Consider the following 18385-nt stretch of genomic DNA (forward strand, 5'->3'; position numbering starts at 1 on the left):
GTCACGTCTGTCACGTGCTCAGTGTGAACCTGCTTTCATCTGTGAAGAGCACAGGGCGCCAGTGGCGAATTTGCCAATCTTGGTGTTCTCTGGCAAATGCCAAACGTCCTGCACGGTGTTGGGCTGTAAGCACAACCCCCACCTGTGGACGTCGGGCCCTCATACCACCCTCATGGAGTCTGTTTCTGACCGTTTGAGCAGACACATGCACATTTGTGGCCTGCTGGAGGTCATTTTGCAGGGCTCTGGCAGTGCTTCTCCTGCTCCTCCTTGCACAAAGGCGGAGGTAGCGGTCCTGCTGCTGGGTTGTTGCCCTCCTACGGCCTCCTCCACGTCTCCTGGTGTACTGGCCTGTCTCCTGGTAGCGCCTCCATGCTCTGGACACTACGCTGACAGACACTTGCCACAGCTCGCATTGATGTGCCATCCTGGATGAGCTGCACTACCTGAGCCACTTGTGTGGGTTGTAGACTCCGTCTCATGCTACCACTAGAGTGAAAGCACCGCCAGCATTCAAAAGTGACCAAAACATCAGCCAGGAAGCATAGGAACTGAGAAGTGGTCTATGGTCCCCACCTGCAGAACCACTCCTTTATTGGGGGTGTCTTGCTAATTGCCTATAATTTCCACCTGTTGTCTATTCCATTTGCACAACAGCATGTGAAATTTATTGTCAATCAGTGTTGCTTTCTAAGTGGACAGTTTGATTTCACAGAAGTGTGATTTACTTGGAGTTACATTGTGTTGTTTAAGTGTTCCCTTTATTTTTTTGAGCAGTGTATATATAAGACATCCATAGATTAGGGCCTAATGAATTTATTTCAATTGACTGATTTCCTTATATGAACTATAACTCAGTAAAATGTTTGAAATTGTTTATATTTTTGTTCAGTGTAGTTTGCTGACTAGCTAGCTAAATGCTCTAACTAGGGCAAAGCAAACATTATCTCTAATACAGGTTACTACCGGTGATGGTGTACTGTAGGTCAGCATGTTGTCTGTGCAACAGCATGTTCTGAATCTGATAACCTATTCTAAAATCGTTGTCTAAATGTAACATCTATGCATCAATTTAAATTGTATTAGGGTCCCCTGAGAAATACTGACCAGCACTTTGGTTCCTACACTGTCATAACTCCTACCTGGCTTTTCATTTGTTGTCATGCCAAACAACACCAACCGTAGAATTAGATTAATAATTATTATGAATCCAACAATTCACCCAAGTGTTTTTATCTATATTGCAAGTCAAATTGCAATATTTGTTTGAAAAATCATATCTAGATTTCTTTGCCCATATCGCCCTAACAACCTGGTAACAGCACCATTATGCAAACCTTTAGTGATACAGAAAGAAAGGAAAAATAGATTCTTCAGGAGGTTCAAAAGTAAGTAGGATTCAAATAGGCCCAATGTAGGCTAAATCTCAATCCATTTTTTTATATATTTTTCTGGTGCTCCTAACTTTTTAAAGTTAATAGCACCATAGCTACCAATGATCCTCCTACACACACACACTGACACACACATTAAGAGGTAACAGATAGTAACACAAGGCATCCATTTCATGTGTAGATAACCTCAATCAGGTAGAGGAAAATGACTGTAACAGCCTTCCTCGCAGATAAAAAAAAATGCAATAAACATGTTTCCCCACTGAAATGCTTCATATTGTGTTTTCAAATGAGAGGGGAAAAAAACACAGTAAATATGACATTTGTTATTTTAACAACTTCATTAGCCCTCTCTCTCTCTCTCTCTCTCTCTCTCTCTCTCTCTCTCTCTCTCTCTCTCTCTCTCTCTCTCTCTCTCTCTCTCTCTCTCTCTCTCTCTCTCTCTCTCTCTCTCTCTCTCTCTCTCTCTCTCTCTCTCTCTCTCTCTCTCAGCCAGGAGAATTAGTTCGCCAGGCTAATTACAGCACCGCAATCGACTCTGCTCTCTGAGACAAGAGCACACTAATGAGCCCTTGATACAAGTTGGAGTTGTTATTTTTATTACCTATTTTGGGGGAAATAATAAGTCATAATTGAGATATCTATCAGCGAAGGCAAGCTGTCTGTTTGTCAGCCATCATCCAAAACAAATACTGAAAACAAACTGCCAAGAGAACATGACCCATTTTCCAGTGCTGCAGGAATGCGTGACAGAAAGGAGAGCAAATGTGTATGATGGTATGATAACCTCACACCTAAGCCATGGACCCAATGTGCCTGGCTGGCTGCCTGGCTGGCTTCCTGGCCCAGCATAGGGAGAGGAGACACTGCCACTCCACTGCCAGTAGATTCACCTGGGTCCTCTTGGAATGTCATATTCGTCTATGAACATCTACAGTCCCTTTCCCGCACAAACCTCAATAAATAATAGTATTTTACAGGTGCCGGGGAGCAATATGAATTGTGCTGAGGCCAGTACACCTCTTTGTTTTGATGTATCTCCTGTAAGGATAAGGCACTGAGCAGTCAAAAACACAGCCGCAGTGTTCTGGCAGTGAGCGAGGATGAGTTCAACAGAAGTTACTGGGTTCATCTGCCCATGCTCATCTGAGCCCTGTTTGTTCACTGAAGTCTGAAGGTGTGTGACGGTAGAGAGAGGAGGAAGGGGGCTGGGTGGGTAAGGGAGGGGGGCTTCCAGCTGCCCCCCCCCCTCCAGGGGCACTGACCCTTTCTGGCCCAGCGAAGCGGAACGTTGGGCGGTGAGGGGAAGAGGAGAGGAGGGGGGCAGAACACGTGAGCCAGGTATGAGTCCCACTCCTCTCCTCTCCTGGCACTGGGAGAGCTGCGCCACAGCTGATGTGCATCTGTGTCCTTCCTGTAGCGCAGGTCAGTGAATACATTACCACAGCAAACACTACTGCCATCCACCTTTACAGGGGCAACACGGGTGTGGGTGTGGGTGTAAGTGTGGTTGTGGGTGTGAGTGTGGGTGTGGGTGTAAGTGTGGTTGTGGGTGTAAGTGTGGGTGTAAGTGTGGTTGTAAGTGTGGGTGTGGGTGTGGGTGTACGTGTGGTTGTGGGTGTGGGTGTAAGTGTAAGTGTGGTTGTGGGTGTAAGTGTGGGTGTAAGTGTGGGTGTGGGTGTGTACGGGCATGTCCATGAGAGTTTGGCCTGAATATACGTACATTCTCTTGGAATACTGAAATCCAACAATATACTGGACGGACAATGCACATATGCACCATTACATACATACATACTTACATACTGTACATACATTCATACATACATACTGTACATACATACATACATACATACATACATACATACATACATACTTACATACATACATACATACATACATACATACATACATACATACATACATACATACATACATACATACTGTACATACATACATACATACATACATACATACATACTGTACATACATACATACTGTACATACATACTGTACATACATACATACTTACATACTGTACATACATACATACATACATACATACATACATACATACATACATACATACATACATACATACATACATACATACATACATAAGCACCACGTCTCCCAAATCCTCTTTCAGTGGGATTTCATCTTCACCAATAAGCTCCAGGTTCCGTTTGACAAAAAGCAACAAATCAGGTCTGTCCCGTGGCACTAAACAATAACTGGGGTGAACCAACGCAACTCTGTGGGGTGTAAATCAAAAGCTTTCTACTATTTGGTATGTTCCAGTTCTGCTCCGTAAGCACTGTCTCCAGAGCAGCCGTGCCGTAGTAGCCACAGTACAACACAGAGAGAGAGGACGGACAGGCAGACCCAGTCAGGGGAATAGAGAGAGACAGTAGTGGAACTACACTATCCAGCCAACATTACCTCACACAGCCGTTGAGATACAGTCGTTTTCGGAGATCAACAGAGTAAATACAACCAGGATTATTGTGTTAGATAGATGTCATAACACAGACAACACAACAACAACCATATAATCTGCAGTACTCTGGGTCTAACACAACTACCAGCAGGCCTGGTCCAATAACCTTAGTTCAGTAAGCCTGTAGAGGATGCCCAGGTCTGAAGACTCCTGTCCAACTGAGACAGATACATGCTCAGAGTAGAAGAGAGAAGGCCTGTGTTTAGGTGCCCTGGAGGCATGAGGGAAGTTGAGGGAGGGAGGGAGGGAGGGAGGGAGGGAGGGAGGGAGGGAGGGAGGGAGGGAGGGAGGGAGGGAGGGAGGGAGGGAGGGAGGGAGGGGAGAGGGAGGGAGGGAGGGGGCTCCAGGCACTTTGGCAGCTATTGTTTCACAGTCCATTATCCATGTGGGTTTTATTAAGGGGAGAGGAGAGGACAGCCTCCTCATTCTGGCTCTCCTCGTCCTCCCTCACTGTGGAGGAGCACACGCTGTGGAACCTGATCACTCCACATACACTGTAGTTCTCACTGTAGTACTCACTGTAGTTCTCACTGTAGTACTCACTGTAGTACTCACTGTAGTTCTCACTGTAGTTCTCACTGTAGTACTCACTGTAGTTCTCACTGTAGTACTCACTGTAGTACTCACTGTAGTACTCACTGTAGTTCTCACTGTAGTACTCACTGTAGTTCTCACTGTAGTTCTCACTGTAGTACTCACTGTAGTACTCACTGTAGTTCTCACTGTAGTACTCACTGTAGTACTCACTGTAGTTCTCACTGTAGTACTCACTGTAGTTCTCACTGACGTTCTCACTGTAGTTCTCACTGAAGTTCTCACTGTAGTACTCACTGTAGTACTCACTGTAGTTCTCACTGTAGTACTCACTGTAGTACTCACTGTAGTACTCACTGTAGTACTCACTGTAGTACTCACTGTAGTTCTCACTGTAGTTCTCACTGTAGTTCTCACTGTCGTACTCACTGTAGTACCATAGGGTGGGTATTCTCTGGGCCAAACCTCAGTAGATACATGAGCTGACTGTTCTAACCTGACCCTTATACTGTTCCCTCACTGCATCAGCAGCCTCATAGGAGGCCACACACACACACACACACACACACACACACACACACACACACACACACACACACACACACACACACACACACACACACACACACACACACAATGCGGTCACAGTAGGAGTAGTTGAGCATGCGGAGGAGTGTGTGAAGGTACCTGTCGATGATGACGGGGTCAGACGGGGTCTCGTTGCGGTTGCCACAGCTCTTCTTGTCACAGCAGCGGCTGAGGGGCACAGAAAGGGGAGAGAGGGGAGAGAGAGAGAGAGGGGGGAGAGAGGGAGAGAGGGGAGAGTGGGTAGAGAGGGAGAGGAGAGAGGGGAGAGGGGAGAGAGAGGAGAGAAGGAGAGAGGGGAGAGTGGGGAGAGAGGGGGAGAGGGGAGAGTGGGGAGAGAGGGGAGAGTGGGGAGAGAGGGAGAGAGGGGAGAGTGTGGAGAGAGGGGATAGAGGGAGAGAGGGGAGAGTGGGGAGAGAGGGAGAGGAGAGGGGAGAGAGGGAGAGGAGAGAGGGGAGAGAGAGGAGAGAGGGGAGAGTGGGGAGAGAGGGGGAGAGGGGGAGTGGGGAGAGAGGGGAGAGTGGGGAGAGAGGAGAGAGGGGAGAGTGGGGAGAGAGGGGGAGAGGGGAGAGTGGGGAGAGAGGGGAGAGTGGGGAGAGAGGGAGAGAGGGGAGAGTGTGGAGAGAGGGGATAGAGGGAGAGAGGGGAGAGTGGGGAGAGAGGGAGAGGAGAGGGGAGAGAGGGAGAGGAGAGAGGGGAGAGAGAGGAGAGAGGGGAGAGTGGGGAGAGTGGGGAGAGAGGGAGAGAGGGGAGAGAGGGAGAGGAGAGAGGGGGGTTAGAAAGAGAAATAAAAACACACTCATGTTTCAGGGAGAGCTGCTTCAGCTAGGCCCAGGCCCAGATCTCCACAGGATAAAGGGGAAGGTAGCCTTCCAATTATCAACCAGCCTGGTCCTGTTCTGAAGGCTGAACTAAGGCTTTCCCAGGCCCACCCAGCCCTTTGTCACCTGTAGAACAGACTGCCTCTGTCTGTGTGTCTGGGTGCATTATTTTTCTCTACATATGGCTTTGTTAAAGCAGCCCACAAAGACAGGCCATACAGAGGCCTGGTTAGGGAATGACAGGTGTGCTGGGGGGGGGGCGGCACCCCTAGTATCACCTGAGGCAGGTAGCAGGCACCCCCTTCCTCTCTCTCCCGGTCTCTCCTCCATTTCACTTCACTGTCTTGGGTGAAACATTCTCTGTTCACTGCTAACCTGACACTCTCTCCCCTGCCTTGCTCTGTTCACTGCTAATCTGACACCCTCTCCCCTGCCTCGCTCTGTTCACTGCTAATCTGACACCCTCTCCCCTGCCTCGCTCTGTTCACTGCTAATCTGACACCCTCTCCCCTGCCTCGCTCTGTTCACTCTCTCCTGCCTCGCTCTGTTCACTGCTAACCTGACACCCTCTCCCCTGCCTCGCTCTGTTCACTGCTAACCTGACACCCTCTCCCCTGCCTCGCAGGCAAAATATTTGAGTGGTCCCCCTTTTGACGGCAGAGAGCGTTTTAAAGGAGCAGTGCAGTTAAGAAGGCGATTTTCTGGTATCCTTTAAGGATATTTCCACACTATGAAATTGTGAAAATTATGATTATACCCTTTGAAAAATGGCTGAAATTTCATTTCATTCAGCTGGGAAGGAGTTTATGGCCCAGATCATGACAACATAATCTGATTTTATGATAATACGGTGCCTTGCAAAAGTATTCATCCCCTTGGCGTTTTTCCTATTTTGTTGCATTACAACATGTAATTTAAATGGAGTTTTATTTGGATTTCATGTAATGGACATACACAAAATAGTCCAAATTGGTGAAGTGAAATTTAAAAAATAAAACATGGAAAAGTGGTGCGTGCATATGTATTCATCCCCTTTGCTATGAAGCCCCTAAATAAGATCTGGTGCAACCAATTACCTTCAGAAGTCACATAATTAGTTAAATAAAGTCCACCTGTGTGCAATCTAAGTGTCACATGATCTGTCACATGATCTCAGAATATATACACCTGTTCTGAAAGGCCCCAGCGTCTGCAACACCACTAAGCAAGAGGCAACATGAAGACCAAGGAGCTCTCCAAACAGGTCAGGGACAAAGTTGTGGAGAAGTACGGATCACGGTTTGGTTATAAAAAAAATATCCAAAACTTTGAACATCCCACAGAGCACCATTAAGTTCATTATCAAAAAATGGAAAGAATATGGCACCACAACAAACCTGCCAAAAGAGGGTCGCCCACCAAAACTCACAGACCAGGCAAGAAGTGCATTAATCAGAGAGGCAACAAAGAGACCAAAGATAACCCTGAAGGAGTTGCAAAGCTCCACAGCGGAGATTGGAGTATCTGTCCATAGGACCACTTTAAGCTGTACACTCCACAGAGCTGGGCTTTGCAGAAGAGTGGCCAGAAGAAAAAAAACATTGCTTAAAGAAAAAAATAAGCAAACACATTTGGTGTTCGCCAAAAGGCATGTAGGAGACTCCCCAAACATATGGAAGAAGGTACTCTGGTCAGATGAGACTAAAATTTCGCTTTTTGGCCATCAAGGAAAATGCAATGTCTGGCGCAAACCCAAGACCTCGCATCACCCTGAGAACACCATCCCCACAGTGAAGCATGGTGGTGGCGGCATCATGCTGTGGGGATGTTTTTTATCGGTAGGGACTGGGAAACTGGTCAGAATTGAAGGAATGATGGATGGCGCTAAATACAGTGAAATTCTTGAGGGAAACCTGTTTCAGTCTTCTAGAGGTTTGAGACTAGGACGGAGGTTCACCTTCCAGCAGGAAAGTGACCCTAAGCATACTGCTAAACCAACACTCAAGTGGTTTAAGGGGAAATATTTAAATGTCTTGGAATGGCCTAGTCAAAGCAAAGACCTCAATCCAATTGATAATCTGTGGTATGACTTAAAGATTTCTGTACACCAGCGGAACCCATCCAATTTGAAGGAGCCGGAGCAGTTTTGCCTTGAAGAATGGGCAAAAATCCCTGTGGCTAGATGTGCCAAGCTTATAGAAACATACCCCAAGAGACTTGCAGCTGTAATTGCTGCAAAATGTGAATCTACAAAGTATTGACTTTGGGGAGGGTGAATAGTTATGCACACTCAAGTTTTTAGTTTTTTGTCTTATTTCTTATTTGTTTCACAATAAAAAATGTTTTGCATCTTCAAAGTGGTAGCCATGTTGTGTAAATGATGCAAACCCCCACAAAATACATTTTAATTCCAGGTTCTAAGGCAACAAAATAAGAAAAATGACAAGGTGGGTGAATACTTTCGCAAGCCACTTTACTGGGTTTCCCAAACTCGGTCCTGGGGCCAACCCTGGGTGCACGTTTCAGTTTTTGCACTAGCACCACACACCTGATTAAAATAATCAAAGCTTGATGATGAGTTGGCCCAGGACTGAGTTTGGGAAACCCTCTTATAATAGACCAATGACCGTTTATTTTGGTAAGGGCTCTATGAGCGAATCAGGGCTGGGTATGTCAATATCTTGAAATTTGTTTCCTAACTCCACACGATCAGTCTGAGCATTTCAATGGCCCAAAGAGTCTCAAGGAATGAATGAAATCCCCCCAACCAAATCTTGTTTTAGACCCCCAAAAAGTCCACAACCTGGGTACGGTGGTTGGGAGCTTCAGACAGGCAGGGAGGGAGGGAGGCTGCAGGGGGAAAAGGAGCAGCTTGGAGAGACTCCCAGCTCATGTTTCCAGTGCACAGATGGCCGTGGGAATTTGAATGGGGCTGGGGACAGGCCTGTCACATAAAACCCAAGGCATTGTCTCCCTTCTACAGGGCTCCCCTCTGCACTGAATCAGCCTATCTCTCCATCCTCTCGTTATTTTTACCCCCATTTTCTCCCCAAGTTTTGTGGCATCCAATTGGTAGTTACAGTCTTGTCTCATTGCTGCAACTCCTGTACGGACTCGGGAGAGGCGAAGGTCAAAAGCCGTGCGTCCTCCGAAACCCAACCCAACCAAGCGGCACTGATTCTTGACACAATGCCCACTTAACCCGGAAGCCAGCCAGAACAATGTGTCGGCGGAAACACTGTACACCTGGCGACCGTGTCTGCATGCACTGCGCCCGGCCCGCCACAGGAGTCGCCAGAGTGCGATGGGACAAGAACTTCCCTGCCGGCCAAACCCTCCCCTAACCAGGACGACGCTGGGCCAATTGTGCGCCGCCCCATGGGTCTCCCGGTCGTGGCCGGCTGCGACAGAGCCTGGACTTGAACCAGGATATCTAGTGGCACAGCTAGCCTTAGACCACTGCACTACTTGGAAGGCCCTCCATCCTCTCTCTTACCTCATCCCTCTATCACCCCCTCCATCCCTCTATCTCTCCCCCCTCTCTCTTACCTCATCCCTCTATCACCCCCTCCATCCCTCTATCTCTCCCCCCTCTCTCTTACCTCATTCCTCTCTCCCCCCTCTCCATCCCTCTATCTCTCCCCCCTCTCTCTTACCTCATTCCCCTCTCCCCCTCTCCATCCCTCTAGCTCTCCCCCTCTCTCTTACCTCATTCCCCTCTCCCCCTCTCCATCCCTCTATCTCTACCCCCTCTCTCTTACCTCATTCCCCTCTCCCCCTCTCCATCCCTCTATCGCTCTACCATCTCTCTTAACTCATTCCCCTCTCCCCCTCTCCATCCCTCTATTTCTGCATCCTCTCTCTTACCTCATCCCACTATCACCCACTCCATCCCTCTATCTCTCTCCCCTCTCTTACCTCATTCCCCTCTCCCCCCTCTCTCTTACCTCATTCCCCTCTCCCCCTCTCTCTTACCTAATTCCCCTCTCTCCCCTCTCTTACCTCATTCCCCTCTCCCCCCTCTCTTATCTCATTCTCCTCTACCTCCTCTCTTACCTCATTCCCCTCTCCCCCTCTTACCTCATTCCCCTTTCCCCCTCTCTTACCTCATTCCCCTATCCCCCTCTCTCTTACCTCATTTCCCTCTCCCCCCTCTCTCTTACCTCATTCCCCTCTCCCCCCTCTCTCTTACCTCATTCCCCTCTCTGGGTGCAGAAACATATATGTGGAGAGCAGGAGTACATTGTGACTCACTAAGTGCTTTAGGTAGCAGGAGTACATTGTGACTGACTAAGGGCTGTGGTTAGCAGGAGTACATTGTGACTGACTAAGGGCTTTAGGTAACAGGAGTACATTGTGACTGACTAAGGGCTGTGGGTAGCTGGAGTACATTGTGACTGACTAAGGGCTTTAGGTAGCAGGAGTACATTGTGACTGACTAAGGGCTGTGAGTAGCAGGAGTACATTGTGACTGACTAAGGGCTTTAGGTAGCAGGAGTACATTGTGACTGACTAAGGGCTTTAGGTAGCAGGAGTACATTGTGACTGACTAAGGGCTTTAGGTAACAGGAGTACATTGTGACTGACTAAGGGCTGTGGGTAGCAGGAGTACATTGTGACTGACTAAGGGCTTTAGGTAGCAGGAGTACATTGTGACTGACTAAGGGCTGTGGGTAGCAGGAGTACATTGTGACTGACTAAGGGCTTTAGGTAGCAGGAGTACATTGTGACTGACTAAGGACTTTAGGTAGCAGGAGTACATTGTGACTGACAAAGGGATGTGGGTAGCAGGAGTACATTGTGACTGACTAAGGGCTGTGGGTAGCAGGAGTACATTGTGACTGACTAAGGGCTTTAGGTAGCAGGAGTACATTGTGACTGACTAAGGGCTGTGGGTAACAGGAGTACATTGTGACTGACTAAGGGCTTTAGGTAGCAGGAGTACATTGTGACTGACTAAGGGCTGTGGGTAGCAGGAGTACATTGTGACTGACTAAGGGCTTTAGGTAGCAGGAGTACATTGTGACTGACTAAGGGCTTTAGGTAGCAGGAGTACATTGTGACTGACTAAGGGCTGTGGGTAGCAGGAGTACATTGTGACTGACTAAGGGCTGTGGGTAGCAGGAGTACATTGTGACTGACTAAGGGCTTTAGGTAGCAGGAGTACATTGTGACTGAATAAGGGCTTTAGGTAGCAGGAGTACATTGTGACTGACTAAAGGCTTTAGGTAGCAGGAGTACAATGTGACTGACTAAGGGCTTTAGGTAACAGGAGTACATTGTGACTGACTAAGGGCTGTGGGTAACAGGAGTACATTGTGACTGACTAAGGGCTTTAGGTAGCAGGAGTACATTGTGACTGACTAAGGGCTGTGGGTAGCAGGAGTACATTGTGACTGACTAAGGGCTTTAGGTAGCAGGAGTACATTGTGACTGACTAAGGGCTTTAGGTAGCAGGAGTACATTGTGACTGACTAAGGGCTTTAGGTAGCAGGAGTACATTGTAACTGACTAAGGGCTGTGGGTAGCAGGAGTACATTCTGACTGACTAAGGGCTTTAGGTAGCAGGAGTACATTGTGACTGACTAAGGGCTTTAGGTAGCAGGAGTACATTGTGACTGACTAAGGGCTTTAGGTAGCAGGAGTACATTGTGACTGAATAAGGGCTTTAGGTAGCAGGAGTACATTGTGACTGACTAAAGGCTTTAGGTAGCAGGAGTACATTGTGACTGACTAAGGGCTTTGGGTAGCAGGAGTACATTGTGACTGACTAAGGGCTTTAGGTAGCAGGAGTACATTGTGACTGAATAAGGGCTTTAGGTAGCAGGAGTACATTGTGACTGACTAAAGGCTTTAGGTAGCAGGAGTACATTGTGACTGACTAAGGGCTTTAGGTAGCAGGAGTACATTGTGACTGACTACAGGCTTTAGGTAGCAGGAGTACATTGTGACTGACTAAGGGCTGTGGGAAGCAGGAGTACATTGTGACTGACTAAGGGCTTTATGTAGCAGGAGTACATTGTGACTGACTAAGGGCTTTAGGTAGCAGGAGTACATTGTGACTGACTAAGGGCTTTAGGTAGCAGGAGTACATTGTAACTGACTAAGGGCTGTGGGTAGCAGGAGTACATTGTGACTGACTAAGGGCTTTAGGTAGCAGGAGTACATTGTGACTGACTAAGGGCTTTAGGTAGCAGGAGTACATTGTGACTGACTAAGGGCTGTGGGTAGCAGGAGTACATTGTGACTGACTAAGGGCTTTGGGTAGCAGGAGTACATTGTGACTGACTAAGGGCTTTAGGTAGCAGGAGTACATTGTGACTGACTAAGGGCTGTGGGTAGCAGGAGTACATTGTGACTGACTAAGGGCTTTAGGTAGCAGGAGTACATTGTGACTGACTAAGGGCTGTGGGTAGCAGGAGTACATTGTGACTGACTAAGGGCTGTGGGTAGCAGGAGTACATTGTGACTGACTAAGGGCTTTAGGTAGCAGGAGTACATTGTGACTGACTAAGGGCTTTGGGTAGCAGGAGTACATTGTGACTGACTAAGGGCTTTAGGTAGCAGGAGTACATTGTGACTGACTAAGGGCTTTAGGTAGCAGGAGTACATTGTGACTGACTAAGGGCTGTGGGTAGCAGGAGTACATTGTGACTGACTAAGGGCTTTAGGTAGCAGGAGTACATTGTGACTGACTAAGGGCTGTGGGTAGCAGGAGTACATTGTGACTGACTAAGGGCTTTAGGTAGCAGGAGTACATTGTGACTGACTAAGGGCTTTAGGTAGCAGGAGTACATTGTGACTGACTAAGGGCTGTGGGTAGCAGGAGTACATTGTGACTGACTAAGGGCTTTGGGTAGCAGGAGTACATTGTGACTGACTAAGGGCTTTAGGTAGCAGGAGTACATTGTGACTGACTAAGGGCTTTAGGTAGCAGGAGTACATTGTGACTGACTAAAGGGCTTTAGGTAGCAGGAGTACATTGTGACTGACTAAGGGCTTTGGGTAGCAGGAGTACATTGTGACTGACTAAGGGCTTTGGGTAGCAGGAGTACATTGTGACTGACTAAGGGCTTTAGGTAGCAGGAGTACATTGTGACTGACTAAGGGCTTTGGGTAGCAGGAGTACATTGTGACTGACTAAGGGCTTTAGGTAGCAGGAGTACATTGTGACTGACTAAGGGCTTTAGGTAGCAGGAGTACATTGTGACTGACTAAGGGCTGTGGGTAGCAGGAGTACATTGTGACTGACTAAGGGCTTTAGGTAGCAGGAGTACATTGTGACTGACTAAGGGCTTTGGGTAGCAGGAGTACATTGTGACTGACTAAGGGCTTTAGGTAGCAGGAGTACATTGTGACTGACTAAGGGCTTTGGGTAGCAGGAGTACATTGTGACTGACTAAGGGCTTTAGGTAGCAGGAGTACATTGTGACTGACTAAGGGCTGTGGGTAGCAGGAGTACATTGTGACTGACTAAGGGCTTTGGGTAGCAGGAGTACATTGTGACTGACTAAGGGCTGTGGGTAGCAGGAGTACATTGTGACTGACTAAGGGCTTTAGGTAGCAGGAGTACATTGTGACTGACTAAGGGCTTTAGGTAGCAGGAGTACATTGTGACTGACTAAGGGCTTTAGGTAGCAGGAGTACATTGTGACTGACTAAGGGCTGTGGGTAGCAGGAGTACATTGTGACTGACTAAGGGCTTTAGGTAGCAGGAGTACATTGTGACTGACTAAGGGCTGTGGGTAGCAGGAGTACATTGTGACTGACTAAGGGCTGTGGGTAGCAGGAGTACATTGTGACTGACTAAGGGCTTTAGGTAGCAGGAGTACATTGTGACTGACTAAGGGCTGTGGGTAGCAGGAGTACATTGTGACTGACTAAGGGCTGTGGGTAGCAGGAGTACATTGTGACTGACTAAGGGCTTTAGGTAGCAGGAGTACATTGTGACTGACTAAGGGCTGTGGGTAACAGGAGTACATTGTGACTGACTAAGGGCTTTAGGTAGCAGGAGTACATTGTGACTGACTAAGGGCTGTGGGTAGCAGGAGTACATTGTGACTGACTAAGGGCTTTAGGTAGCAGGAGTACATTGTGACTGACTAAGGGCTTTGGGTAGCAGGAGTACATTGTGACTGACTAAGGGCTTTAGGTAGCAGGAGTACATTGTGACTGACTAAGGGCTTTAGGTAGCAGGAGTACATTGTGACTGACTAAGGGCTTTAGGTAGCAGGAGTACATTGTGACTGACTAAGGGCTGTAGGGTAGCAGGAGTACATTGTGACTGACTAAGGGCTTTGGGTAGCAGGAGTACATTGTGACTGACTAAGGGCTTTAGGGTAGCAGGAGTACATTGTGACTGACTAAGGGCTTTGGGTAGCAGGAGTACATTGTGACTGACTAAGGGCTTTGGGTAGCAGGAGTACATTGTGACTGACTAAGGGCTTTAGGGTAGCAGGAGCACATTGTGACTGACTAAGGGCTTTGGGTAGCAGGAGTACATTGTGACTGACTAAGGGCTTTGGGTAGCAGGAGTACATTGTGACTGACTAAGGGCTGTGGGTAGCAGGAGTACATTGTGACTGACTAAGGGCTGTGGGTAGCAGGAGTACATTGTGACTGACTAAGGGCTTTAGGTAGCAGGAGTACATTGTGACTGACTAAGGGCTGTGGGTAGCAGGAGTACATTGTGACTGACTAAGGGCTGTGGGTAGCAGGAGTACATTGTGACTGACTAAGGGCTTTAGGTAGCAGGAGTACATTGTGACTGACTAAGGGCTTTGGGTAGCAGGAGTACATTGTGACTGACTAAGGGCTGTGGGTAGCAGGAGTACATTGTGACTGACTAAGGGCTTTAGGTAGCAGGAGTACATTGTGACTGACTAAGGGCTGTGGGTAACAGGAGTACATTGTGACTGACTAAGGGCTTTAGGTAGCAGGAGTACATTGTGACTGACTAAGGGCTTTAGGTAGCAGGAGTACATTGTGACTGACTAAGGGCTTTGGGTAGCAGGAGTACATTGTGACTGACTAAGGGCTTTAGGTAGCAGGAGTACATTGTGACTGACTAAGGGCTGTGGGTAGCAGGAGTACATTGTGACTGACTAAGGGCTTTAGGTAGCAGGAGTACATTGTGACTGACTAAGGGCTTTAGGTAGCAGGAGTACATTGTGACTGACTAAGGGCTGTGGGTAGCAGGAGTACATTGTGACTGACTAAGGGCTGTAGGTAGCAGGAGTACATTGTGACTGACTAAGGGCTGTGGGTAACAGGAGTACATTGTGACTGACTAAGGGCTTTAGGTAGCAGGAGTACATTGTGACTGACTAAGGGCTTTAGGTAGCAGGAGTACATTGTGACTGACTAAGGGCTTTAGGTAGCAGGAGTACATTGTGACTGACTAAGTGCTGTGGGTAACAGGAGTACATTGTGACTGACTAAGGGCTGTGAGTAACAGGAGTACATTGTGACTGACTAAGGGCTTTAGGTAGCAGGAGTACATTGTGACTGACTAAGGGCTGTGGGTAGCAGGAGTACATTGTGACTGACTAAGGGCTGTGGGTAGCAGGAGTACATTGTGACTGACTAAGGGCTTTAGGTAGCAGGAGTACATTGTGACTGACTAAGGGCTGTGGGTAACAGGAGTACATTGTGACTGACTAAGGGCTTTAGGTAGCAGTAGTACATTGTGACTGACTAAGGGCTTTAGGTAGCAGGAGTACATTGTGACTGACTAAGGGCTTTAGGTAGCAGGAGTACATTGTGACTGACTAAGGGCTGTGGGTAGCAGGAGTACATTGTGACTGACTAAGGGCTTTAGGTAGCAGGAGTACATTGTGACTGACTAAGGGCTTTGGGTAGCAGGAGTACATTGTGACTGACTAAGGGCTTTAGGTAGCAGGAGTACATTGTGACTGACTAAGGGCTTTGGGTAGCAGGAGTACATTGTGACTGACTAAGGGCTTTAGGTAACAGGAGTACATTGTGACTGACTAAGGGCTGTGGGTTGCAGGAGTACATTGTGACTGACTAAGGGCTGTGGGTAGCAGGAGTACATTGTGACTGACTAAGGGCTTTAGGTAGCAGGAGTACATTGTGACTGACTAAGGGCTGTGGGTAGCAGGAGTACATTGTGACTGACTAAGGGCTTTAGGTAGCAGGAGTACATTGTGACTGACTAAGGGCTGTGGGTAGCAGGAGTACATTGTGACTGACTAAGGGCTTTAGGTAGCAGGAGTACATTGTGACTGACTAAGGGCTGTGGGTAGCAGGAGTACATTGTGACTGACTAAGGGCTGTGGGTAGCAGGAGTACATTGTGACTGACTAAGGGCTTTAGGGTAGCAGGAGTACATTGTGACTGACTAAGGGCTCTGGGTAGCAGGAGTACATTGTGACTGACTAAGGGCTGTGGGTAGCAGGAGTACATTGTGACTGACTAAGGGCTTTAGGTAGCAGGAGTACATTGTGACTGACTAAGGGCTTTAGGTAGCAGGAGTACATTGTGACTGACTAAGGGCTTTAGGGTAGCAGGAGTACATTGTGACTGACTAAGGGCTTTAGGTAGCAGGAGTACATTGTGACTGACTAAGGGCTGTGGGTAGCAGGAGTACATTGTGACTGACTAAGGGCTTTAGGTAGCAGGAGTACATTGTGACTGACTAAGGGCTTTAGGTAGCAGGAGTACATTGTGACTGACTAAGGGCTTTAGGTAGCAGGAGTACATTGTGACTGACTAAGGGCTTTAGGTAGCAGGAGTACATTGTGACTGACTAAGGGCTTTAGGTAGCAGGAGTACATTGTGACTGACTAAGGGCTTTAGGTAACAGGAGTACATTGTGACTGACTAAGGGCTGTGGGTAGCAGGAGTACATTGTGACTGACTAAGGGCTTTAGGTAGCAGGAGTACATTGTGACTGACTAAGGGCTTTGGGTAGCAGGAGTACATTGTGACTGACTAAGGGCTGTGGGTAGCAGGAGTACATTGTGACTGACTAAGGGCTGTGGGTAGCAGGAGTACATTGTGACTGACTAAGGGCTTTGGGTAGCAGGAGTACATTGTGACTGACTAAGGGCTTTAGGTAGCAGGAGTACATTGTGACTGACTAAGGGCTTTAGGTAGCAGGAGTACATTGTGACTGACTAAGGGCTGTGGGTAGCAGGAGTACATTGTGACTGACTAAGGGCTTTAGGTAGCAGGAGTACATTGTGACTGACTAAGGGCTGTGGGTAACAGGAGTACATTGTGACTGACTAAGGGCTGTGGGTAGCAGGAGTACATTGTGACTGACTAAGGGCTTTAGGTAGCAGGAGTACATTGTGACTGACTAAGGGCTTTGGGTAGCAGGAGTACATTGTGACTGACTAAGGGATGTGGGTAGCAGGAGTACATTGCGACTGACTAAGGGCTTTAGGTAGCAGGAGTACATTTTGACTGACTAAGGGCTGTGGGTAACAGGAGTACATTGTGACTGACTAAGGGCTTTAGGTAGCAGGAGTACATTGTGACTGACTAAGGGCTGTGGGTAGCAGGAGTACATTGTGACTGAATAAGGGCTTTAGGTAGCAGGAGTACATTGTGACTGACTAAGGGCTGTGGGTAGCAGGAGTACATTGTGACTGACTAAGGGCTGTGGGTAGCAGGAGTACATTGTGACTGACTAAGGGCTTTAGGTAGCAGGAGTACATTGTGACTGACTAAGGGCTTTAGGTAGCAGGAGTACATTGTGACTGACTAAGGGCTTTAGGTAGCAGGAGTACATTGTGACTGACTAAGGGCTGTGGGTAGCAGGAGTACATTGTGACTGACTAAGGGCTTTAGGTAGCAGGAGTACATTGTGACTGACTAAGGGCTGTGGGTAGCAGGAGTACATTGTGACTGACTAAGGGCTGTGGGTAGCAGGAGTACATTGTGACTGACTAAGGGGTGTAGTTAGCAGGAGCACATTGTGACTGACTAAGGGCTTTAGGTAGCAGGAGTAAATTGTGACTGACTAAGGGCTGTGGGTAGCAGGAGTACATTGTGACTGAATAAGGGCTGTGGGTAGCAGGAGTACATTGTGACTGACTAAGGGCTGTGGGTAGCAGGAGTACATTGTGACTGACTAAGGGCTTTAGGTAGCAGGAGTACATTGTGACTGACTAAGGGCTGTGGGTAGCAGGAGTACATTGTGACTGACTAAGGGCTGTGGGTAGCAGGAGTACATTGTGACTGACTAAGGGCTTTAGGTAGCAGGAGTACATTGTGACTGACTAAGGGCTTTGGGTAGCAGGAGTACATTGTGACTGACTAAGGGCTGTGGGTAGCAGGAGTACATTGTGACTGACTAAGGGCTTTAGGTAGCAGGAGTACATTGTGACTGACTAAGGGCTGTGGGTAACAGGAGTACATTGTGACTGACTAAGGGCTTTAGGTAGCAGGAGTACATTGTGACTGACTAAGGGCTTTAGGTAGCAGGAGTACATTGTGACTGACTAAGGGCTGTGGGTAGCAGGAGTACATTGTGACTGACTAAGGGCTTTAGGTAGCAGGAGTACATTGTGACTGACTAAGGGCTTTAGGTAGCAGGAGTA

The 18385-nt window shown here is 47.9% G+C and overlaps 1 protein-coding gene across 12 annotated transcripts in view; it reads right to left on the reverse strand.

The window, feature by feature from the left end:
- The window catches only part of LOC106603880 (transcription factor COE1-A), a 334815-nt gene that overhangs the window by 284965 nt on the left and 31465 nt on the right, over nt 1-18385 (reverse strand). For all 12 annotated transcript variants that reach the window (XM_045717375.1, XM_045717372.1, XM_045717371.1 and 9 more), the window contains exon 6: nt 5116-5184. In XM_045717375.1, coding sequence (XP_045573331.1) covers nt 5116-5184 — 69 coding nt within the window. The remainder of the gene's footprint in view (nt 1-5115; nt 5185-18385) is intronic.

Source organism: Salmo salar, chromosome ssa04 (genome assembly GCF_905237065.1).
Source record: "Salmo salar chromosome ssa04, Ssal_v3.1, whole genome shotgun sequence".
Lineage (NCBI taxonomy): Eukaryota > Metazoa > Chordata > Actinopteri > Salmoniformes > Salmonidae > Salmo > Salmo salar.